The sequence below is a fragment of the Tetrao urogallus genome (genome assembly GCF_951394365.1).
Source record: "Tetrao urogallus genome assembly, chromosome: 1".
Classification (NCBI taxonomy): Eukaryota; Metazoa; Chordata; class Aves; order Galliformes; family Phasianidae; genus Tetrao; species Tetrao urogallus.
The window spans coordinates 8,736,286-8,760,900 of NC_136813.1; the positions used below are offsets into that span (position 1 = coordinate 8,736,286).

Consider the following 24,615-nt stretch of genomic DNA (forward strand, 5'->3'; position numbering starts at 1 on the left):
CCAGGGATAGGGCATCCACTGCCTCTAGGCTGCTATCAGATCTCTCCAGAGTCTTCTCTTCTACAGGCTGAACAGTCTCTCAACCGGTCCTCGTAGGGAAGATGTTCCATTCCTCCAATCATTTCTGTGGCCCCAGGGAGCGCTCCAACAGCTCCACGTCTCTGCTGTACAGAGGTCTCCACATCGGGCAGTAGTGCTCCAGGTGAGGTCTCACAGCACAGAGCAGAGGAGCAGGATCACCTCCCTCGCCCTGCTGCCCACATTTCTTTTGGTGCAGCCCAGGATACAGCTGGCTTTCTGGTTGTGAGGGCACTTTGCTGGCTCGTGACCAGCTGCCATCCACCGGTCCTTTTTCATCGGAGCTGTGCTCTACACTTACATCTCCCAGCCTGTACTGACAGCGGGGGTTGCTGTGACCCAGATGCAAGATCCCGCACTTGCATTTGTTGAATCTCGTGAGGCTCTCTTGGACCCGCTGCTCGAGCCTGTCTAAATCTGTGGATGGCATCTCAGCCCTCAACTGTGCAAAAAAGCAGGGCGCTGGGCGCTGCGGGTGAGATCAAAGTCCGATGCCCGTACGAGACACCCCGACGGGCGGCCCCGGCTGAGGCGGGAAGCAACGGCCGCGCCCTCCCGCCCGCCCCTATGGCGGGGGCGCTTCGGCCGGGAGCAGCGGGCGGGCATGTGGACGTCGCTGGGCGCCGTCTCGGAGCCGGTCGGCCCCAGGGCAGCGAGCGGCCGCTTCTGGGCCGTCACCCTGGGGGCAGCGGTTGGGCTTTTCCTCCTCGGGTTCCTCATCGGTACAGTGCGGACTTCAGCCCTTTTTGGAGCGGAGCCGGGCTGAGCGGCGGCCGGGTCGCGGGGAGGGGGGGGGGGGGAGGGGGGGCAGGGAGAGGGCGGGAGTGGGGGAGCCGTGCCCAGGTGGCTCAGGATCGGGGATGGGGTGAAAGAAGGGGACAGACTCTTGATCAGGGCCTGTGGTGATAGGACAAGGGGAAATGGTTTCAAACTGAAAAAAGATTGAAATTGGATATAAGAAAGAGGGTTTGTACTGTAATGGTAGCGAAGCATTGGGGCAGGTTTCCGAGAGAAGCAGTGAATAGCCGATCCGTGGAGACTGAAGGTCAGACAGGACGGGGCTCTGAGCACCTGATGGAGCTGTAGGTGTCCCTGTTCAGTGCATGGGAGTTGAACTGGATGGCCTATAAAGGTCCCTTCCCACTCCAAAGATTCTATGATTCTGTGTCCTGACTTAAAAATAAAAACAGGTGTCAGAAACTTTCTAGCCAGATGTTCCTTCATCACTTACTCTGGTAATGCCTGTATAGTAAGGGAAGGTTTCCAGAATAAGAACCAGAGACAGAGAACATAGTTAAAAGACATCTGTTCCTTAAAAAGGGGCTCTGTTTCTTTCCTTTTTTTTAAAGCTGCTATCTTTCTGCAGTGACTGACAGCATCATGCTCTGTGTGCAGGGAAGATAGGAGTTCTCAACATCTCTTCATTTGGAGGAGAGGAGGCTCAGGGGAGATCTTGACACTCTTTACAACTCTCAGAAAGAAGGTTGCAGCCAAGTAGGGGTCAGCCTCTTCTCTGAGGTGAAAACGATAGGATGAAAGGTAATGGCCTTAAGTTGTGGCAGGGGAGGTTCAGGTTGGATATTAGGAAGAATTTCTTCTCAGACTGTGTGGTGATGAGTGGCACGGGCTGCCCAGGGAGGTGGTGGAGTCACCATCCCTGGAGGTGTTCAAGAACCATGGAGATGTAGCACTGAGGGACACAGTGGACATTGTGAGAGTGGGCTGACAGTTGGACTAGGTGATCTTAGTGGTCTTTTCCAACCTTAGTGATTCTGTGAGGTAAGATCTGCAGTAAAATGACTGTGATTGGTATAGCACTGTTTTCTCTTCAGTGCCCTAGCTAACAAATACTGTAGTGCAGGGCTATCACTGCCATTACCAGTATCAAGTTGTGGCTGTTTTATTGTGCTGTGATAAAGAATAATGGTAAAATACACAGTGAAAATCTTGTGATATTCAAGAAAAATGTGTTTTGATGTGTTGTATAGGCTGGTTTGCAAAACCTGTAGAAGAGAAGACACCTTTAAGACCTCATGTGGAGATGAAGGCGGCATTTATGGCTGAGATGAAAGCTGAAAACATCAAGCACTTTCTTTTGTAAGCAATGTGTAGCCTTATCTGTCAAAAAAAATAATAATAATCAGGAACCAGCCCAAGGATACCACTAAACAGATCAGTGTGTAGGCTCTTGGCCATTGGTTTCAACTAATGTTTTCCAGTAAGATGAGAGAAACTACAGTCCATCTTGACTCCTCTCATTCTTGTTTGTGTTGAAAACACTTGGAGTCATTCTCAGCAAACTCAGTACTTAAAAGTAATTAAGAGCTGGCCAAATTCTTGCTCAGCAGTTGGTGAATACTTGCACAAGCATAGTTCACTCTTTCACGTATGTGGCCTATTTAGACAACAGCAGTGTTGACCTTACACTGTTTTTTTATGGAGGGTGTTTACTTCAAATTAGGCTTTATGAATGAACAGGACAGATTCAGTGCAAAATAGTAGAGTTCTTAAACATAAAAGAGAAAAAAGTCATGCCAGTATTTGAGCTTGTGTTTCTTTGTGTGGAGACCTTTACACTTTTTTGCTGTTCTCCCAAATTTGTGACCACATTTGTGTTACTTGGCAGCATTCTGTCATGTTCTCACTTTCTTGAAGAAAGATGTTCCCAAGCACTCCCTCACCACACAGTGAACAGCTAGAATGGTTATCTTTAAAGCTGTAAAGACACTTTTAAGACCATGGGTTTTTTTTCCCCAAGGAGGTTTTCCGCTCCAACAAGCAAAGATGCTAACTTCCTGAAAATTCAAGTGGTAAAAAATGGCACTGTAGATTTTAAAAATCTATTGTAGTTGAATTACTGTAGTTAATTTCTTGATTTCTTAAAGTTTAGAAGCCTTAGCTGCTAGGAAGCTGATGCATTATTAATTGTTCGTTCTAGAGACCTTCTAAACAGATTTTCTACTAGGAAGGTGTGATATTTGTTAAAATAATATATTTATTCAAGCTAGAAGTCGTAAATTATTGATAGAAATCGACTTTCTATGTAAAGAAAATTTTAAAGTGTCAGTGCTTTTAGAAGTAGACAGTAGTGCTGGTTTTGCCTTTAAATCCCAGCCTGATTAAATAGCAGGAAGTTACATCTTACTGCAAAACCAAATTGCAAAAAAAACCAAAACATGTTCAGCTTATTGATTGTGTCAATCTCACATATTTCGTTTTAAGTGCACTTCCACAAGCTATTGCAAATAAGTTAGCTGGAAAGTACATTCTCTTTACTGCGTTTATAGCCATGTCCTGGGCTATGTAAACATTGAAAACTTAAGATTTTTTGCACTCTTCAATCTGTGTTTTGGCTCCTGGAACACCAACTGTTGCGCGACAGCTCTGTAAAAGAAGCTTTCTTCCCTCCAATCTCTGTCTCTGTGCCAGCAGGAACATTGTACCACATTTACTGACATGCAGCCAGTCTGTGGTGGAATACACAAGTGCTTAATCACTACTCAGAACTAGCAGTACAGGCAGTCAACAGATTAGAACAGGAAACGAAGAAAAACAAAGTTCTACTAAATGGGGACATAACACAGGAGAACACTATTGCATAACTCAGATTGTAATCAAATCCAAAGAAAGTGCTGCCTTGACTGTATGAGGAACAGTACAGTACAGTCTTGATAGAAGCTGTTGATGTTATCAGAAGAACATGGCTCTGTACAAAAGTCAGAAGTATATAATTCTTCCAAAGTACTTTGCTGGTTTTTGGTAACACTCAGTGGAACTTAAGAATTAAAATTTTCCCCAACCTTATACCTGGATCTTATCTGAGGTCTCCTTTCCTTCATTAACACCACTTGGTTCACGTGGTGTGCTGACGGGGCACGGTCATAAAACAGGATGAGAACATAATGATGATAATCTCATTCAATGGAGGCTTCTATAGATCAGTTCACCACTGGGTTTTCTCAGTAATCTGGCCAACTTTCATTTTCAGCTGATGAGTTGCTCACCATTCCTGATCATCACACACTATTTGTTATTCAGTGTGCATGTCTCTTAAGTCACAAGCTGCTGAGTTTTTCTGTTCCTTGTTTGTAAGCTGCTACGAACTCATGATTTTATTTGCCAACAAAACACACTCAGTGTCAACTTTCAGATAAATCAGTATTTGCGCTAAAATTAATTAAAACAGTGGGATCTGAGGACACTTTCCAGCTAATTAAATATAGGGATCACAGCTTAATTACGCACATTTCTAACCTGAATACCTAGAAGTAATTATGCTCAGTTATTTTACTGCTTCAAGGAGGGCTGGTCTTATTATGCAGAGAAATGGCCCTAGGATGCCCAGAAGACAAGGAATAAAGCAAGAACAAGACCCCATGGATGATTTTCTGCCATTCTTGCTAGGCTGCATTGCTAGCAAGATGTAAACACCTATGACTGAAACCTTTTGCCTCACGTTATATGTATGGCAGACAAAAATATAAATGCTGAAGAATCTTGGTCTTGATTCAGTCTGGATACATCTGGTCATATCCAGGAGATGTTTTTAGCTAGGTTAAGATCGTATGCAGCAATGCCTGATCCTGACCAATTGCTTCTGTTTCTTCTAGCAATTTTACACAGCGTCCTCACCTTGCAGGAACAAAGGAGAATCTCCATCTGGCTCAGCAGGTTCAAGCTGAATGGAAGGAGTTTGGTTTGGATTCTGTTCAGTTGGTTCATTATGATGTCCTGCTCTCTTATCCTGATGAAAATAAACCAAATTACATCTCAATAATTGATGAGCGTGGAAATGAGGTACTGAAAACACCTGCTTTTGCGAACAGTGCAAAAAAACACCTTTATACACCTGGGAAGACTGCAAGGGAAAGCTGTCCTCTGCTCTGTTCATGGCACCTGATTCAGAGTTCATGGAAATTAGTGGTTCTCATTTGCTTTATTTATTTTTTCTTAATTTATATATTTGTTTCTTCATTTTTGTGCTGGGAATACTAATAACTGCACTGCTTCGTGCAGCTTACTGACACACATGGATGAAAGGAAAAGTGTGTGTTAGAGTTACTGTATGTAATTCAACTATTTTAAAATTGCTGTGTTAGTTAGGGAGAGGAAATCAACCATGGTTAGCATCATTACTTGTATTGAGTCATTTTACAGCATTGGTGATTGTGCTGAATTCAGTTCCTCGAAGATTACAGACTTTATGCCTCAAGATACACTGACACAAATAAAATCAGTTCATTACAGAGCAGCTCTACTGCTCACTGAAGGACGAGGGATGAGCAGAATGCAAACATTTTTTCTATTATTGTGATCTAACCTTCTCTTACTTGCTATATTGACACCTTCAAAGGAACCTGGGTTCACATAAACAGGCTTCTGTGCTAAGTCTGTGACAGTGAGGCTATCAAGATCACACACTGAATTCACATACAGAAAGTGAATCATTGCTTATTGAAGTTTTGGTCACATCTCATTTTGAGTTAAAAAACTAGAGTCCTTTAAACATAAATGCCTGTGAAATGTGCCTGCATAAACAGTACTTCTTTTTCATATTTCCTGGTTTACTCTTTTGTTTGTTCTTTCCTAATAGGTGTTCAACACATCATTGTCAGAGCCACCTCCTGCAGGGTATGAGGCAGCAGGAGATGTGGTGCCACCCTACAGTGCATTTTCAGCCCAAGGAATGCCTGAGGTAAAATGGTGGAATAGTGAAAGAGACAGAGACAGAGATGGAAATAAGAGAAGATGAGATGCTGGAGCATAGCATAGTGTGAAGTAAATGGAATAGTATGGAATAGAGTAATGTAAAATTCCTGGGTCTTAGGCTGTGTGTGTACAGACCTGACATGCTACCAGTAAGAATGATGAGTCAGCCCTGATGTTATTGGGAGTTTTACAATGGAGCTGTGTTGAAAATGAACTGTCATACATACATGTCTGTTTGTTTGTTTTCCCCTCTAGTTTGACTTAAAATTGAATTGTTTTTCATTTTCCTAAAAATGTGAAAATAAGTCTTTTGTTTTATTCACTTCTTCGGCTTCTCTAGATATTGTGTGAATATGCACTATTCTTTTCCATCTTGGTGATCAAAATAAGACTTATATTTAAAAGTAGGCAGTTAACCAACCTCATTTTCAAAGTGCTGTTTTCCAGAGACTGTCATACAGCTGTAGCTGTGCAGTGTACCATGGCTATTGCAAATGGCTATTGCTAGCATTTGTCTTTTCTCTGTTGCACAGATGGCACCAGCTAACAAACTGTCTATTCTGAAGCTGGTCTGTGTAACAGGAGTTTTCTGTTCTATGGTCATTAATTGTTTTGATACATAATTTGTAAGAATAGGAAATATTTTTTTGCTTGCTGTACCTTCCCTGTCTATACACAGAATAACATAGGTGGGGAGGGCCCTCTGGAGGTCCTCTCTTCCAAGCTGGCCTCTAAAATTGGAGTTGACTTTGGAATCTGCTAGCAGTATTAAACTCATATTCTTTCTGAAGCTTGTTAATAAGCTGCACAAGCCCAGAAAGCAAAATATATCCTATATTCATACTCGGAGGAAGCTGGAGAGCCAGACAGGTAGCCTGTCTCCTAGGATATGAGAATTATGAGCGTTTCAAGAATCACAGTGGGAATTGTGGAAGGTAATATAAGGTAAAATTCATCAATTCTGCCTTCCTGTTTTAATATTCCCACAGAAAGACAGAATAACTTCACTGTTTTATTTGATTTCTAGTGAACTACTCTAAATGATGGGATATGGGAAATAACAATAAAAACAAGTTTTAAAAGATGCAGCTTCCTTCTTTAGAAAATGATTTTATTTGAATTAAACAGGAGAACATTGTTTCTGAAAGAAACAATACCTAACGGACAGATTTTCTATTCAAAATATATTGGTTATGTTTCCCTTAAAGCATAATGGTTTGGTAATAGCTCCAGATACTGGTGCTGTTAGACACAATGTTCTTCAGTAAGCAGTTGTTGCAGCTCTACTGCAAATAGCTTAGGAGGGGGCACGTATAAAGCTCTGCAGTGGGAATGCTGCTTGCGTTTTGGGCTCGTCTGAGTTTTCCCATATCTCTTTATGTTAAAAGCCATTTTATTAAAAACAGAACTAGGCTGTGGAGACAGGTGTGGAACCTGCCAGGTGCATTCATCAATCTTAGGCTTTCTGCTCTGAATTTTGGGGACAGTTCCTGCGTAAAGCTTGAAGTTCAATGAAGGGAGAAGGCTGTCAAGAACCTGCATGCCAGCGTAACTGTAGTATCAAGAGTAGGACACTTTGCTGAGAAGTGGGAAGAAATGGATCAAAGTTCTTCATACTGAGAGAGGCCAGGAACTCAGCTTTCTTATCTTCTGGGTGAAAGCTCTAGTCAGGGAGTTGTAGAGGTAGTTAGGCGCTGCTAGCACCATTACTATTTCCTGCAGCTGCTCTTTAAAAATAAGTGGTAGTGACTCTATTTTGGAGGTTATATACTGTCAGAGTGGGATGGTAGCTTCTTTTCTGCTAGAGAGAAACCCTGCAGAGATTTAGAAATAGCTGCTGCTCATTTCTGGTAGATGTAGTATTGTGACTGGGCTTTCTAGATCTGTCTGTGTCCATGGTAGGAGGACAGCAGTTCCACAGGCCCACTGACCCAAAAAGGGGAGGGGAGGATGTCAGTGGTTTGTGGGCAACTTCAGCCCAGTTCTGTGACTAATGGGGCATGGGACCCATCGATCCACGCCCTGGGAAAGGGGAAGGGAAAAGGGGGAAGGGTAGGAAGATGGGAGATGGGCCTAAATACAGAACAGCAGCAACCATCTGAGGAGGAAAGATAATTTACTAAATATGATATCAGAATGCAGGATAACACACTATAGTACAATATATTATTGGAATTGAGGCTAATAAATCAAATAAAATGAGAGAGAGAGTATCTGAAACCGGAGGCCTTACTTTGAATTGAAGGTGGAATGGCTGGGAAGCACACCCACACACTGCCAGGCAGCAAGGGAGGGAGAGAGTCCCATGACTTGCGGGTCTTTCCTTCCCCTCTGAAGGAAAGTCTTCTGGGATATGTAGTTCTTTATCTCTTCTGACCAGGTATCCAGAAGTCAGTCCAAGGAACTGGAGTATTAACTCTTTAGTTCCACGAGCTTTACATGATGTGATGATGTGGAATACCAGTAACAAAAGTCATAAAACTATGACAAGTGTACTCTGGTCTCAGATACAATATATTTTTCTTCCTTGTGGTGTATTTCAACTAGATCCCAATAAACAGAGGAAAGAAGTTAAGTTTTGAGCAAAAGCTTCTTTTCTTATAAATCTTTAGTAGAAAGCTTATTTAGTGATGACGTGAAGTCACGTTCTTACATACAGTAGTGTTGGTTTGGAACATTAGCATCTTAAATAGCAGTAAAATTCTATTCTTCATTGCTTTTTAAGTGACTGGAAAAATGCCTCATGCCTTTGGCTGTTGGGGAAGTTCTTTACTATGAGAGTGGTGAGGTGCTGGAACAGGCTGCCCAGAGAGGCTGTGGATGCCCTGTTCCTGGAGGTGTTCAGGACCAGGTTGGATGGGGCCCTGGGCCACCTGGTTTACTATTAAATGGGGAGGTTGGTGGCCCTGACTGTGGCAGGGGGGTTGGAATTCATGATCCTTGAGGTCCCTTCCAACTCGGGCCATTCTGTGAATCTGTGATGAAGCCAGTACAGTTAAAGGGCTGTACCTCAGTCTATGCTGTATGCTGTATTGCAAGGCCACCTGAATGTCTGGTTACAGACTGTGTTGGAGATTTAAGCTTACTCGTTTTTGAAATTAAATTAAATATCTTTCTGGAAGTGTGTGATCATACAGAGAAATGCACCTTGAGAAGAGTTATCTGTCACCTAAGTTTAGCTGTCTGAAATGGCAAGTGTCTACCTTAAACTGGTTCTTCAATCTCACTGTAGGCATTTATTCTAAAGAGGACAACATGTTTCTTCCTAAGATAGTTTTGGGATACCTCCAACTGTCCAATGCTGACTGACTAGAGCTTAAGCAGGCTAGAGAGAAGAAAGGCCAATGCTCTGAGAATTTACACTCAATTTCTGAATCATATCTTACATTCTCTATAGAGTCTTGAGATCACACAGCTTTTTATATTACTGTAAATTCATGAGAAGTCACTTACTTACCTAATTGTCTCTATCAGAGGAGAATTCATACAAGAGCCAGTCCTGAAGATTATTGTTCTCAGCCTGTTGTCTTGCTAAATCCCATCCTCCTCCTGTTATGCTCACTGACATTCAAATTCTATTTCCTTCTATCAGGGTGAGTTAGTGTATGTCAATTATGGCCGCACCGAGGACTTCTTTAAGCTAGAACGTGAAATGGGAATTAACTGTACAGGAAAGATTGTTATTGCCAGATATGGGAAGATCTTCAGAGGAAATAAGGTAATCACTCCATATAGAAACGTGATTTATGCCATCCTTTAGTTGATTTCAAGAGACTGAAACTCTTAACCAAAGTCTTCTCAAGCTTGTAGTGTAATTGAGGTTTTCATAGAGATGTGTTCAAAGAAAATTATTTAGTAGGAGATATAAAATATCTATTTGGTATGTATATAATACATCTAAAGGATAAAAATGAGTTGGAAAATGTTACATATTTCAAAATGTATCTGCTTACTATTAATTGTTCCAAAATGTAACTAACTTGCTCCAGTAATATACTCTGAAGTAGTATGTTCTTCCCAGTTTGTTCAAATGCACCTTAATATAATTTGGGAAGTGCTGCATTTTGAATTTCTCAGTTAGATCTGAGTATTAAACACTGAATATCCTCATTGGAATGCCAAAATTTATTATGCAGACTTGAGTAATCTTCTGGAGAGGAACTCACTGGTTTACATATATACTATTTTCACCAAAGAAAAGTGATTTGTGGCTCTTAACTCTAAGTCAGATACCACTGTGATTGAATTTTTATAGGCTGCCACTCTTAAAGATACTATCTGAATGGAAAAGACTTAAACATTATAGAAGAATCTGAGTCATTTATTAAAATGAAATACAGATCAAAATTGCTCATAACCAGAGGGACAGGCAGTTGCCATTTAGTTTGGAAGTGGTATGTCCTCACTGACATAAGGGGATGATACGTTCACTCTTACAGTGGTGTTTCTAACAACTGTTTATATTGGTGTGCAAGTCTCCTACTTCACTATCTGTGTATCTGTATGATCTTTTTGATATGAGACAAGTATGGGACCTTTGTTTAGCTAAAGCTGTGTGAAAGGTTCCAAGTTATAATCACTGTAATTTATAATACTTTCTTTTGCCCCTTGAATGCTTATGTCAAGCTATAAAGGTCTGGATAGAAACCAGAGATGTGCTTTGCAGGTGAAGAATGCTGAGCTGGCAGGTGCCAAGGGAATTATTCTCTACTCGGACCCTGCTGACTACTGTGCTCCAGGAGTAGATCCATATCCAAATGGCTGGAACCTTCCAGGTGGAGGAGCTCAGCGTGGAAATGTATTAAACCTGAACGGTGCAGGAGATCCTCTGACCCCAGGCTATCCTGCAAAAGGTGAAGTGTCTGTTCAGTGGACCAGCACACACTTCCTAAATGGGTGCTGAAATTTACAGTGGAGCTAGACATCTGTATGTCTTCGGAACAGTTACTAAGAAGAAAGCCTCCATCAGAAAAGGTCACTGTGAATGCTGTATTAAGGACAAAATTCCATTCTATTCCACAACCTACTGGAAAAATGGCTTCCAAATGTTTATGTTTGTCCACACTGTGAAAATTTAGATTCTGGTTTGTGGGGGGGAAAAAAAAAAATATTTGAATTGTGTCTTGTCTGAGCCAAACCTAGTCCTCATTTATTTATGTATTTATTTTTGTGAACACAGCAGAACAAAATATTCATTAATGTAGTGTGCAAGTCTGTATCTGAATCTCTGGCAGATGCCCAGCTCAGTGTTCCAAACATTAGGCTATGGGCTCACAGTTTAGTCTTGTTTTATGGCTGTATCTTTTTCTGAAGTTGCTTCCCACAAAGAGAAGTATTTCTGTATCATTTAAATGAAGAAAAAAAAAAAAAGATTAAGAAATAATTTTTAAATCTCCAGCCAATTCTGAATGTGTAACTGTAGATGCTGTGGGAGAGTGTTTTGTAGTGTTGTTTTGAAAATGTGCTGATGGAGCACGAATAGGGAAGTCACCGAGGAAATGTCAGCCCAAGTTATAGGGAAGTGAAATGATTCTCTTTGAGACCTGTGGTGTCTTTAAGGACTGTGCTGTGAAATGTACAGATTGCTTCTGAGACTTCTAAGGACAGAAATCCTCGTCTTTGCCTTTCAGAATACACCTACCGCTTAGACAAAGCCAGTGGTGTAGGTCTCCCAAAAATTCCAGTTCATCCCATTGGCTACCATGATGCTGAGTCATTACTGAGGTAAGTGCTGGGGAGACAAAGAATTTTAAAAAATGTTCAGTGACAATGAGAAGAGTGTTTGAAAAGAAAAGGAAAAGGTTTTTTCACTCACCAACTTCTGTAGTTTTTGAAATCCTGTTTGTGATTAGATCTACACATGTTGCTACGTGCCAGATTCATGCAAAGTGTTTTGGATAGGGCTGTTTTTAATACATCAGGTATTACGGGAAGTAACAACGATTAGCACAGGTACACTGAAGTTGTAAAGTTACTGTGGAGAAAAGGCAAGAACTTGTGGGCCTGCTCTGATGCTTGTTTTGTGAAAAAAAAAAACAAAAATAAGGAGTGTCCAGGTGAATACTTGACTATACATCTTTGATGGGACAGTATCTATATTGTGTTGTAGTTATATGAAGCCATATTTTTTCTCCTCATTTGTATTATGTTGTGTAAATGTGAAAAGATGCTAGCACACGAATGTAAGGATACTGGAAAAGCTCTGGAGTGTTAAAAAGTAAGTAATAGATAGCCATATTTAAGGAAGTCTGCATACTAAGTGTGCAGGTGATCTGAAGACAGGCTCCGAGCTTTGCAGAGGATGGTATTAAAATTCATTTTTATGTTAACAAAACACACTGAAGAAGCTAAGATGCAGTAGAGTTGGCAGGTGCAACACTGTCCTTAAACATTCAACTTGGAGCAAGAAAAGATGACTTGGACACATCATATTTGTTCAGTTTTAGACATCTTAAGAACACTTCAGCTGTGTCTATGCCACCATATTAAATGGTGCCCAGAGACAGGCACTGAAAGACAATTGCCTGTGCTGTTAAACTGTTAGAATGGTCCAAATAACAATCTGCTGAATGAAAACTGCAACTGCAGTTCAAGGCAGTAGAAAGTTCCAAGGACCATTTACAATGAGCAGTTTATATGCAAAACCCTTGGAAGCAAAGACTGTTTTCCATTCTGAACTGTCCTCAATAACCAGGAACAGTTCTTCTTGTTAAAATACTAGTATTAATGTAGCCAAAAATGTAGATTAGTCATCTTTGAAACCTTATGCTACAAAACGTTTAAGACAGTGACCATCACTGTGGTCTGCATTTGCATGGCTCTGAGAAAAATCTGTTTTCTGCTTCCTTGTTTGGTGCTAAGATGATTGTAATAACAATGATACTACGTGTTTCTTTTCATAACAGTAATATGGGAGGATCTGCAGCACCGCATAGTAGCTGGAAAGGAAATTTGAATGTGTCTTACAATGTTGGTCCTGGTTTCACAACAAATTATTCTACAAGGTAAGTTCTGTTTCATAAGGAAAACATGTTTGGGATTGGAGAAAAAAAATTGGTAGAGCAATACAATTTGACTGAAGATACAATGGTCAAGGTTATATGCATTGTTCCTTTGATTTTGGCCATTTCCTGGGCTGAGCTGCTCTCTGCAAAGCTGCAATAGATTCACATCTAATTGGGCTCACATGACTGAATTGCTTTAGTTTTAAGCTAATATTGAACCAAGTTCATTTGACAGTCATCTAGCTTTTGGCAAGCTATTTGAATAGATGGGTTACTTTTTCAGAACAGAACCTATGTATTTGAAATTCTTGTTGGACTGGCTTTTGATCTTACCTTTTGCCATGTATAAAACAATATTAACCTACACTTCTAAGATTTCCAGAAAAAAATGCTGGAAGTGCAGTATCATTTTTATTAACTCAGATTTGTGTTTAAGTAAATAATTACAGTTTAGGATCAATTCCAGGCATTTCACTATTGGCTGAACTACTGTATTGACTTCATATGAACCATTTGACCTTTTGTTTTTTAGTCAAACCTCTTCTTCCAGAAAAAATATGCAGGCAGTATCTTTGAGGATGAGCTGTTGTACCTCCATCTGTGTTGTGGATAAACATAGTCTGTGACACAACTTAGTTCATCTGATTTTCTGGTGTCTGAGGTGCCACATCAGTACGAACACACAGACTGTGCTGAATTCATTACAGTTTATTCTGTATGCTTTTTAAAGGTGTTGATGTTTTATTATGTAATCTGGTTAACTTTTTCTTTGGATTTTTTTCCCAACGCACCAGAAAGGTAAAAATGCACATTCATAGCAACAACAAAATAACAAGAATTTACAATGTGATTGGTACCATCAGAGGCACAGTGGAACCAGGTAAAGTCATTTGTCTTCAGTGGAGTAGCTAGAAAGGGGAAATGAGGAAGATAGTTTTCTCTGAAATACTGCTTTGTGTGATACTTGGTGTTGAAATACTTACTGCATCAGATTTCATACAGTTAGCAGTATAAGTGCTGAGTTCCAAAGGGAGAGTCATACTCTAGACAGAATATTTGTCTTCAAACAAGTAGTTTTGCAACTGAAGGAATACTCTTAAATGGATATTCTTCCCTATGAACGAGGGAATGATATTGCCAGTTGAAAGAATTCAAAACCAAATGGAAATGGCTCAAAACCAGGTTTTCCATTCCACCTGAATACATCTTTTCCACCACTGTTGTCTGATCGCCTGTCTTATAGTTTTCTGCAGCCAATGTTATATTTACACATAAAAAAGCATAAATAGAGACATCCCTAGAATGATGCATTCATTTAATGTGTAACTGCAGCCCTTCCCTGTTCTCTGAAACACAGCTGCTGACCATATTACAGTATCACAGCTATCTAGTCTGACTTTGATCATATTAATCACATTTCCATCACATTGAACACCTTTTTATGACTGACTATATACATACTCACAGATACACATGCTTCCAATGCTGGGAGTCAGCATGATGTACAGAAATACATACGCTATTGTAAAATGTGAAAAGATGCATCTATTTTCAGAGGCAAACCACAGAATTTCTAATAGTAGAAGTAATGTTATGAAATTTAAGAGATCTTATGTCCTATGGGCTTGAATTGTTTGACAAGTTTTGTAGCACTGGCTGAAAATGTAGAAAAATGTCTGGATATTAAAAATATCTTTTGCCTTTACATTATGTGTGATACAAACTAGTAAGTTTTGTTACCTAACACTTACATGAAAAACTAGAAATAAGTTCCAGTCCTGATGTGTCCAGTTCTGGGCTCCTCAGTTCAAAAAGGACAGGGATCTTCTAGAAAAGGTCTAATGGAGGTTCACAAAGATGATTAGGAGTCTGGAACATCTCCCCTGTGAGGAAAGGCTGAAAGACCTGCACCTCTTCAGTCTGGAGAAGAGAAGGCTGAGAGTGGATCTCATCACTGTTCATAAATATCTGGAGTGTGAAGCTGATGGGGGCAGGCTCTTTTTGGTGGCATGCAGCAGTACCAGAGCGGGCGGTGGGCAAAAACTGAAACACAGGAAGTTCCATATGAACACAAGGAAGAATTTACTGTGGGAGTGATGAGCACTGGAGCAGGCAACCCAGAAAAGTTGTGGAGTCTCCTGCTCTGGAGATATTCAAGACCTATCTGGATGCCTTCCTGTGCAACCTGTTCTGTACGGAACCTGCTTTAGCAGTGGAGTTGTACTCTGTGATCTCTAAAGTTCCCTTCCAGCTACTACAATTCTATGATTCTGTGTGTAATTAACTCTATGGCAGGAAAATAATGTTTTTTTTTCTAAGTAAACTTCCATATTTTTCTAGATAGATATGTCATCCTGGGAGGCCACCGTGACTCATGGGTATTTGGTGGCATTGATCCTCAGAGTGGAGCAGCTGTGGTTCATGAGATTGTGAGGAGTTTTGGAAAACTGAAAAAAGAAGGTAATTGTCATGAGGGAATAAAGCACACAAAAAACACCGCTTTCATCAGTGTCTGCTGATATCTCTGAGATTTAAGCATGTGCTTAAACTTAGATTTATTTATCTCTGATCTCTCAAAGAGGCACATTGCTCTGCAGCTCTTAATTAATCACACTTACAATCTCAGTATCTCTGTATTACATCTATTCAAGAGAAAATACACCTGAAGAAAAGCAAAAGTCAAACCATAAGTTATGAGAAGGATAGTAAAATAAATATGACATTCAGATAAAGTTGATTGCTGTTTACTTGATGTTGATCATCCTGGGAGTTTGAATGATGCTATAAAATTGATACTGTGGTGAACTGATTAATACTTCAGCAGGGCAGCATTGAAAGTATTCTGATCACTTGACTGGTCTGGAGACAGACCCAAATACGAATAAAATCTGTGTGATGCAAAGAATGAGCTGTGCAAACACAGTAGGAAGTAATAGTTTTAAAAATACCTCTTACCTAGTTGTATTATAATAGGAGAAGAATATTAATTGTACCAGATTTCTGTTGTTGTCAGAGCAAATGCCGATATCTCCGATAAAACTCAAGTAGTGTGTTACAGGAGCTTCTTTTGCCTTGCCATTGCATTATAGACCTATTAGCACTCCGTTTTCTCCTCTTTCCCTTGCAGTTATTGAATGTCAGGGGACACTCTTTGCAATGCAAGCTTAAATTTAAAAAAAAAAAAAAAAAAAAAAGTTATAAGGGGCAAACAAATGAAAGATTCCAGTATCCTCAAACTTTGTGCAAAGTTAGAGAGGCAAGGCAATACATTAGAGAGGCAAGCCTGCTGTGTTCAGCCTGGGTTTGAATGAACTTCAAGTGAAATAACTTTGTTTTGAAGATGATCTAGGTATGGAAATCTCATATTTGTGAAACAGGTCAAAGAAATTGAGTACTAGATGTGACAACTTTCCAAATACAACTTTTTTACAATCGTTTTACAGTGTGCACTAAGTTGAAATGAGCAAATAGAAAAGCTTTCTTTCAAGAATTTATGCACATTCTTTTTTCTTGTTCAGTTTTAAATTTGAGGAAATTCTGTCAAGAGAAGAAGTGTACATGATATTAAAGTACGAGATTGCTAAAAAATAATAAAGCTTTATTAGATTAGAGAGAAAATTATGTTTAAAGTTCCTCTTTTTCCACAAATCAGGATTAAAGATGAACACCTTAGAAATGACATGGGCTGTTTTTATTTTGGTAATACACTTTTTATGGTCTTATTACAGGATGGAGGCCACGGAGAACAGTGATATTTGCAAGCTGGGATGCAGAGGAGTTTGGCTTGTTAGGATCAACAGAGTGGGCTGAGGTAAACTGATGTGGCTACAAGACAAGTGTTCATAATGACATATCTTTTAAGAAATCTGTTTAAGAAAGCAGCACTTCCTCTCTCAATTGCTCTCTGTCTATCTTACATATACACAGTTTTCCTTACAGACTTCCCAAGGTAGATCTGTTCAGTGCAGATCATACGACCTTACCTGAAACAGCTGTTACTTCTGTGGTCAGAAAAATTGTTCTGAGGAGAAAAGTTTATCAACATTTTCTTTCTGTTTTCCTTCTCAGGAAAATGCCAAACTGTTGCAGTCACGAGGAGTGGCTTACATCAATGCAGATTCTTCTATTGAAGGTATATTGTTTTGGCTTGCATTTTGTAGCAATTCTACATGCAAGAGATGCATGTAGAAATGCAGAGATGGCATGTATGGATGACTGGGAGGCAGTTTGACTTAGAAATCTGTGAAAGCCTCAACATGATAATATTGTTGAGTTAATGTTATACTGAATGTGGAAGGAAATGGTGACCCAGAATTGTAAAGCATCCTTCAGATATTCCATTGCTGGTGCTTTAGGGAAGAAGTACCTTACAGCAGCTGTATTATCTAGGGAGTCATGGTGAGCAACAGTTGTTGTGCCTCTGTCAGCACTGCTGTAGCAACTCAGTAGGGTCTACATCCCCTCTCATAATGTTCGTAATCAGCATGGGGGCATAAGAAAAGCTCTTATGGTTGCTTAAGAAGTTGGTCTATAATTCATGCTAACTAGCTCAAAGGAGAAGAGCCTCTCTACAGGAAGAATCAGCTTGTTTCTTGTAGAGTGTGTAATTTTCTGATGTCTTTCTTATTAACTAGTAATGGCACAAGGCTTCAGTTGAACTTCCTTCTTCATATGAATATTTTTGTTCTGTTTTTCAGGAAACTATACGCTAAGAGTAGATTGCACACCACTGATGTACAAACTGGTGTACAGTGTGACCAAAGAGGTAATATTGCTTTAAATTTGTAGCCACAACATTCACTGTTTGTTTACTGGATGGGGCTTAGTGTATAAAATATGATGTCATGTTGCTTTCTTTTCTACCAAGGTAAAGGAAGTGTAGGAACTCAATGTAGGCATTTTCTGGCAATTGAAAGACAACAAATACAATTTAACTCTGTTAAAATTAGAGCCCAGTTGAAGATATTTCTGTCTGGAGCTGTGGAAGAGCTGATCACCTGCAGTTCCCATGGTAACTTGTGCTGAATGTGAGTGTTCAGAACTGCAGAAAATCAGGTCATTAGAGCCTTACTTTGGACACCAGAGCCATCATTAAATTGTTGACCTAAATACCAATCAACATGGTTGCATAACCCTTCCTTGAGCTGGAAAGCAGCAACAAAGGCCGATTAATGCACGTTACTACACCCTGTTGGTAGCTGGGGTCTGAAGAGATCACTCATCAGAAAGGAGGTTGTGTAACACCGTCCAAAATTAACCTGTGGCAGAAAATGTTAACACGCTTGTTTAGGCAGTTAGCTCCGTGTCCAAATAGCCAAGCATATTTTATTTTGATTGCTATCATGGAGTCATTCTTACAAATATATTAAAACAAAAATAGAGAGTAAAAAAATTTTAATACAGTAAAAGCAATGAAACCTCAGCTGCCCATCAGTGAAGAGAAAGCTGAAAAATATACAGTGTTTATTGTGCTCAGTAATCTGGGAAGTAGTCTGAAAACAGTGATAGGAATGAACTAATAATAATTAGTTAATAATAATATACAATAATACTTGTTTAGCTCTGTAGCAGTAATAATGATGGAAGCACTCAGTGCTGCATACTTTGTCCTTCTAAAGTCATTACTCTTTCTCTGGAAATCCTTGTTTTGAACTGAAACAAGGAAAAAAACAATTAAACCAAGACAGAATTCTTTGAAATTTCCTGCCAGATTGAAGCAAGAAGCTTTTTTTTCCCCCCATATTTTAGTATTTAAATTAAATGACTGAACATCTCATTGAAAGTATCAGAAGGTAAATACTGACATGAAATGTTCTGCTTTTCTTGTGCTTTCTTTCATTTAAAATTACTTATTTTTAGCAAATAAAATATCCCTTTGAAAAATGTGCATTTAAAACTTTGAACTGGAAATGTAGAAAGGATGAGGGATTAAGACTTTTATTTATTCATTATCCTAAGCCATAGGCTTTGAGTGATGGCCAGTTTTAGTTTCATTGACTGGTGATATTTAAAACTGTACCTTTTGTCTTTTTTTGCAATATATATTTTCTAGATACCAAGTCCTGATGAAGGGTTTGAAGGAAAATCTCTTTATGAGAGCTGGTATAAAAAAAATCCATCAACAGAATATAAAGAGGTCCCCAGGTTAGTGACAAAAGAAAATGAAGACAATGCCTTAACTTAAAGAAGCTTGTAGTTGTAGTTAAAGAAATAACTACTTGAAAAACTGAGCACTTGAATGAAACAGTGTGATTTTCAACAGATATGGATTTCAGAGTCTGATTGCCACTGATACAGTATTGTACAACACTTACATGAACTTGGACTTGTAGCATCAACAGCTTTGTGAGTTAAAAGTAGTGTTGGCATAGTTTAGAGATGTAGACACATAAAGTATGTGAAAGGCAGTGGCAGGAGCACTAGATGATTACACAGTAGCATTCCCTTGCAGTTTCTTCCAGTTTCCTGGTAGGCCTCTGAATTTCTATGGCTACGGAGCACACCAAGCCGGTTTTTGCAGTACTGTCCTTCAGAATTTACTGAATCTAAGAAACTGATTCTCTTATGTGAAGCCATGCTAGTACTGTTGTGTTTTTTTTCTCAGTTGAGTGACTGGAAATAATGAAAGTTCAGCAGGAAGAAGGTGTTTTGGTCTTCTTAATTATTAAAGGCAGTGAGTTAAATTTTCCCCTTTAATGTTTTCTCTGCAATGGCTCTGTCCTCCTAAGAATACAGTTGTTGGTAGGAGATGAATACAGTGCAGGCTTTCAGGGAATTTGTGGTGTGTTGAAAGAAAGAACGTTCTAGGGAAAGATTATGTAGTGACTGTAGCGGGAGAATAAATAGCTATCTCAGTACTTGGAAACAAACTAGGAAATGTATGTTGAGTATTGTCACTCAAGGCATTTTCTTCTTTCTTGTTAAAAGAATAAATAAACTGGGTTCTGGCAATGACTTTGAGGTCTTTTTTCAACGTCTTGGCATCGCTTCAGGCAGAGCACGTTACAGTAAAAACTGGGTAAGTCTGCATCTTAGTAATTGCATCTCCCTTGCAATTACCTGAATAATAACTGTAAATGAGCCATTCACAGTGGTAGCTTTTTGGAATAGTTCAGTTTACTGTGTCAGCGTGGAGTCTCAGTTCCTAACTAGAACTACTATATGCTACTATGCTACAAATACTTAATAAACAGGACTTGTCAACTTGGTGTCAATCAGACAAGAGAAGAGGAATTTTATTTAGAGTAAGTGGATGTACTCAAAATTATTCATGGTTCAGGAAGGGTTCACTGGCTTATGATGCCTTTCAAATGAATTTGATGGCTTATGAAGCTTTGAATTCAGCAGTAATTCATGTTTTGTGAAGAATATAGGGTCGACTCTGGTTCATGGTATGAAAACAACTGAGAAATGTTTGAGAAGCAATCCATTAAATTTAGTCTTTTCCTGTGAAAAAGCTCAGCCAAAGTCATAAACAGAAATAACTACTGAGATCCAAAGAGAGGAAGGGCAAATTCACATTAATTCAGAAACTAGAAGTTGTGTCTGTTCCTGGCTATCTTCTTTAGGCCCAGTTCCAGGTCAGTGGAAAGAGCTTCTCCACATAACCATTTCATCATAAGCAGATGTCTAGAGCTAGCTCCACCACTGAGCGGTTCTTCCCATGTGATTGTCCATAGCGGCTACAGAGTAGCAGTGTGACCTGAACACTTAACTTTACTGTGCCTTAAATCCTACAGCCAAGCTTTTCAAACAAACAGAAAGTGTCTGTAGCTGACTTGAATAATGAATTTGTTTGATTTTGTTTGTTTCAGAATGTAGAAAAATATAGCAGCTATCCAGTTTACCACAGTGTGTATGAAACCTATGAAATTGTGGAAAGATTTTATGATCCCTCTTTCAAGAATCATCTGACAGTAGCTCAGGTACGGGGAGGGTTGGTGTTTGAATTGGCCAACTCTATTCTGCTTCCTTTTGACTGTAGAGATTATGCATCAGCTCTGAGCAGCTATGCTCATGTCATCTATAACATGTCAAGGAATCATGAGGAAGAACTGGCAGCATACAATGTATCTTTTGGTAGGTATAATCTTTTAATTCCTCTGTTAATTGTAGCGATGCCTTATTTTAATTTATAAGCCTTCCAATTCCTTCCTTTCTGCTCCTTCCAGATGCTCTCTTTTCAGCTGTGAAGAATTTTACAGAAGTTGCTGATAGCTTTCATGATAGACTGCAACAAATAGATATCAACAAGTAAGTTTAATTGTTTTTTCTTCCAGCCAAATCTTCATAGTCCTCTGGGCTCAGAGGGCATTGTCTTTGTTTGCATTGAGTCCCCTGAATAACCATGATGACCAATGGCAGGTGGCCATTTGAAGTCCTTACGGGCTCTTGTCTTTAAGGATCTGATTATTCTAAGAGACATAATATGGAAGTGTTGAACTAGTGGGCATCAGAGAGACACTGGAGAGCCTGGAAATCCAGCCATTTTCTCTTTGAAAAGTATCCAAGGTAATGAATGTCAGTTCTGCTCAGGAGGAGCACTTGGGTGGTGCATGGTTGTGACACAAAACTATACTTCTTTTATATATATGTAGACCTATGTTACATTTCATGGGAAGGGTGGAGCTTAGCCAGAGGCTTGCCCTTGTGGAATACTAAGAGTAAAAGCCCTATTTTTAATTGTGGCAACTTTGAAGAGAGATAAATTTATGTAAAATATTAGATTTATGACATATGCCATATTTGAGACATTTTTCTGGGCTTCATATTTCTATGGTGCTTATATCATGTTATTTGAAAAAAGATTAGTTTGCATAAGCAGAAAAAATGACTTTTAACCTAATTAATTCATTTTCTGTTTTGTGCTGCATTTGCAAATCGTAACTTCCCTCCCGACTTTGTTAGATCTCTTCTGCTTTAGTTATTTTGATTTTGTAACTCCTGTCAGATACCAAGCTTACACATTTGTAAATTTCAATGTATTTGTTTTCCTGCATCACTAAAATGTGTTGCTAAACATAGCTGAAGTTTCAAAGTAAATATAGAAGAGAACACTTTACCATTAATCTTTGTGACTCAGTAACATGTCTTGATAATTCTGCAGCACAGTAGCAAATGAGAAAGTTCAGTCTAAAATCATTTTACTGATGATTGACCTAAATCTAAACATTAATTCAGCCAACCAGATTCAGTTTATATCTGTATCAGTGTAAGCTTGAAACAATTTCATTGACAGTTGTAGAATTACTGCAGGCTTAGAGTGATAGAAAATTTACCACTTTTTCTTGGTGAGTGCTTTTGAACCTTTACAGTAAGTTACTTTGGATGTGAACTATCAAACTCAGATATAGTCAGCGTATTCTCCTTCACAGTTCTTCTATTTGTTAAGCATCAGTAGTATGCCCAGAGCTATTCAAAGCACACAGAAACAGATGGTCTCTGCTCCAGGGAATTTGCAGTCTGCTATCAGAAAAACAAAATTCTTGGATTACTCAAAAGACGATTCTAATGTTCCTGTTTCTCAGAGGTGATTTTATATAAATGCTAATGTGATTTTACTGAAGTAATTTGGTGTTGACTGGCTTTTTGGAAAATGGAGTCTTCTATAAAAGAAGAGAATGGTCTATCTAAGCATCCTAAGAAAAAGGAGGGAATAAAATAAAGCATGAAAGAAAATACCTGAAAGTCTGTCTTCTTTGACAGTATTCCTTGGTCTGTAGAACAGCTTTAAAAAACTTTCAGGTCTTTTCTCTCCTCTGGGGAGACCTCATTGTGGCCTTGAAGGGAGCATATAAACAGGGGGGGGAACGGCTGTTTATGAGGGTGGATAGTGGTAGGACAAGGGGAAATGGTTTTAAACTGAGACAGGGGAGGTTTAGGTTAGATATTAGGAGGAAGTTTTTCACACAGAGGGTGGTGACACACTGGAACAGGTTGCCCAAGGAGGCTGTGGATGCCCCATGCCTGGAGGTATTCAAGGCCAGGCTGGATGTGGCTCTGGGCAGCCTGGTCTGGTGGTTGGTGACCCTGCACATAGCAGGGGGGTTGAAACTAGGGGATCACTGTGGTCCATTTCAACCCATGGCCATTCTATGATTCTATGATTTATACACCAGACTGTCTCACGGTATAGAATAGCATAATTTGCTCATGCAGGTTAGTCATGGTCTGTCTTCTGTGGGTTGTGGTTCAAGTTCAACACCCTGGATCTACTGTCCTTCATATTTCCAGAGCTGTATACATCTCATAGCATGAACAGAGTAAGCAAAAAAATAATTTGTTATATATGGCTGATGTCTTCTTTTGTTGTTTTCTTTTTAGCCTGCTTGCTGTTAGATCGTTAAATGATCAAGTCATGTTTCTAGAAAGGGCTTTCATCGATCCACTTGGTTTACCTGGAAGGCCATTTTACAGGTAAGAAAGGGTTACTTTTCACTTTCTGCCTGAAATACTATATGAGAATTTCTTTGTAATTTATGGATCTCTAAATGAAATTGTAATGACTTTATTGAACATAGTAAAAGTACATTAAATAGGAAAAATAAGGTTGAAAGGGAAACAGTGCTAGGGAAAACTGCACTGAGAGACTCTATACAGAGTGAGTCTTGCTGTAAGCGTATACAAATCAAAAAAATCCATTTCCATTGATCTTAGTGTGCTTCTAACCAGATCAGAAAGTTTGGCTCTGGTCCCAATGCAAATTCTCTGGTAAAAATTTTTTAGGAAGCTGTGAATTGGAAGTGACATAGGGTATACTGGAAACATCTAAAATTGGACCCATCGTAGCAGAATAGGCATGCTAGCAAATACATTATGGAGGGCAGTCCTCCAGCAGCAGTGAATTCAGTAGTTCTCTCTTCCAGTTCAAGAAATAAATTTTGTTGGAGAGGCAGAATAGCCAAATCAAGCTTAGCTTTTTCATCCTTATACTACTCTGCATTCTGAATAGTAATCTTTCCAATAAAAAGTAACTGGAGAAGGAGAATGTAAGATTCACAATCGTATCTCTCATGACTTCTGATTAAAAATCTCTTGAGAACAGCCTGTTGTTAGAACATCAACTTTCATACCTCATAGCATGCCTGTATCTGTCAAAGGCTGTGTATATCTGTGAGAAGAGATGCTGGCTCTTTTTTTCTTTTTTTAATCTTTCCCTTTCTTCTGAAGTGAGGGAAAGGTGAATGCTTTAGTCAGTTTTATCTCAAGTCTTCTTAGCTACAAAGTCGTTGAATTTGCATGGAGTAATGTAGCTTGTTTAATTTTCTTTCTTCGTAGACTGTAGGCATTGTTGCTACAATGACAATATTTATTTACACCTTCAGTGTCAAGAATTTGACAAAGAATGTGGAAACACCAGATTTACTTAGAAAAAAATATTTTATTTTCCTATTACAGAATTATTTTTTTTCCCCTTAATTACAGACATGTTATCTTTGCTCCAAGCAGCCATAACAAGTATGCAGGAGAATCATTCCCAGGGATCTATGATGCCATGTTTGACATTGAAAACAAAGCTGATCAAGATGAAGCCTGGAAAGAAGTTAAGAGGCAGATCTCCATTGCAGCCTTCACTGTACAGGCAGCAGCAGGAACACTCAAAGAAGTAGCATAAATATCTGCATTATCATCAATGAAGACTATGTTTAACAGTGTGCAGAAGCCTCAAAACCAGAACATTTGAAAACACTAAGACAATTACTAGAAGTGCCACAAAACCCAAACAGTCTTGTTCTTTCTAATTATTATAACCAAGTGGAATGCACTTAGCAGTGTTAACAAGGTAATGATGTATTATATAAATTCTGGATAATGGATGCATTAT

The 24,615-nt window shown here is 39.3% G+C and overlaps 1 protein-coding gene across 2 annotated transcripts; it reads left to right on the top strand.

Moving 5' to 3' along the window:
* Nucleotides 1-682: 682 nt before the first annotated feature.
* Nucleotides 683-24,405, top strand: LOC306945811 (glutamate carboxypeptidase 2-like; the record flags this gene model as incomplete). Of its 2 annotated transcripts, XM_079534635.1 has the most annotated exons (19): nt 683-800; nt 2,067-2,175; nt 4,689-4,875; nt 5,672-5,773; nt 9,380-9,505; nt 10,454-10,640; nt 11,418-11,511; nt 12,693-12,791; nt 13,586-13,671; nt 15,132-15,251; nt 16,520-16,602; nt 16,860-16,923; nt 17,489-17,556; nt 18,844-18,935; nt 19,719-19,809; nt 20,606-20,870; nt 20,963-21,044; nt 23,115-23,207; nt 24,216-24,405. In XM_079534635.1, 19 exons carry the CDS (start codon nt 683-685, stop codon nt 24,403-24,405), a joined length of 2,256 nt encoding a protein of 751 aa, XP_079390761.1. The 2 variants fall into 2 exon arrangements, with proteins under 2 accessions (XP_079390761.1, XP_079390762.1); XM_079534636.1 differs by lacking the exons at nt 683-800; nt 23,115-23,207 and having other exon boundaries at nt 2,120-2,175.
* Between the last annotated feature and the right edge of the window lie 210 nt (nt 24,406-24,615).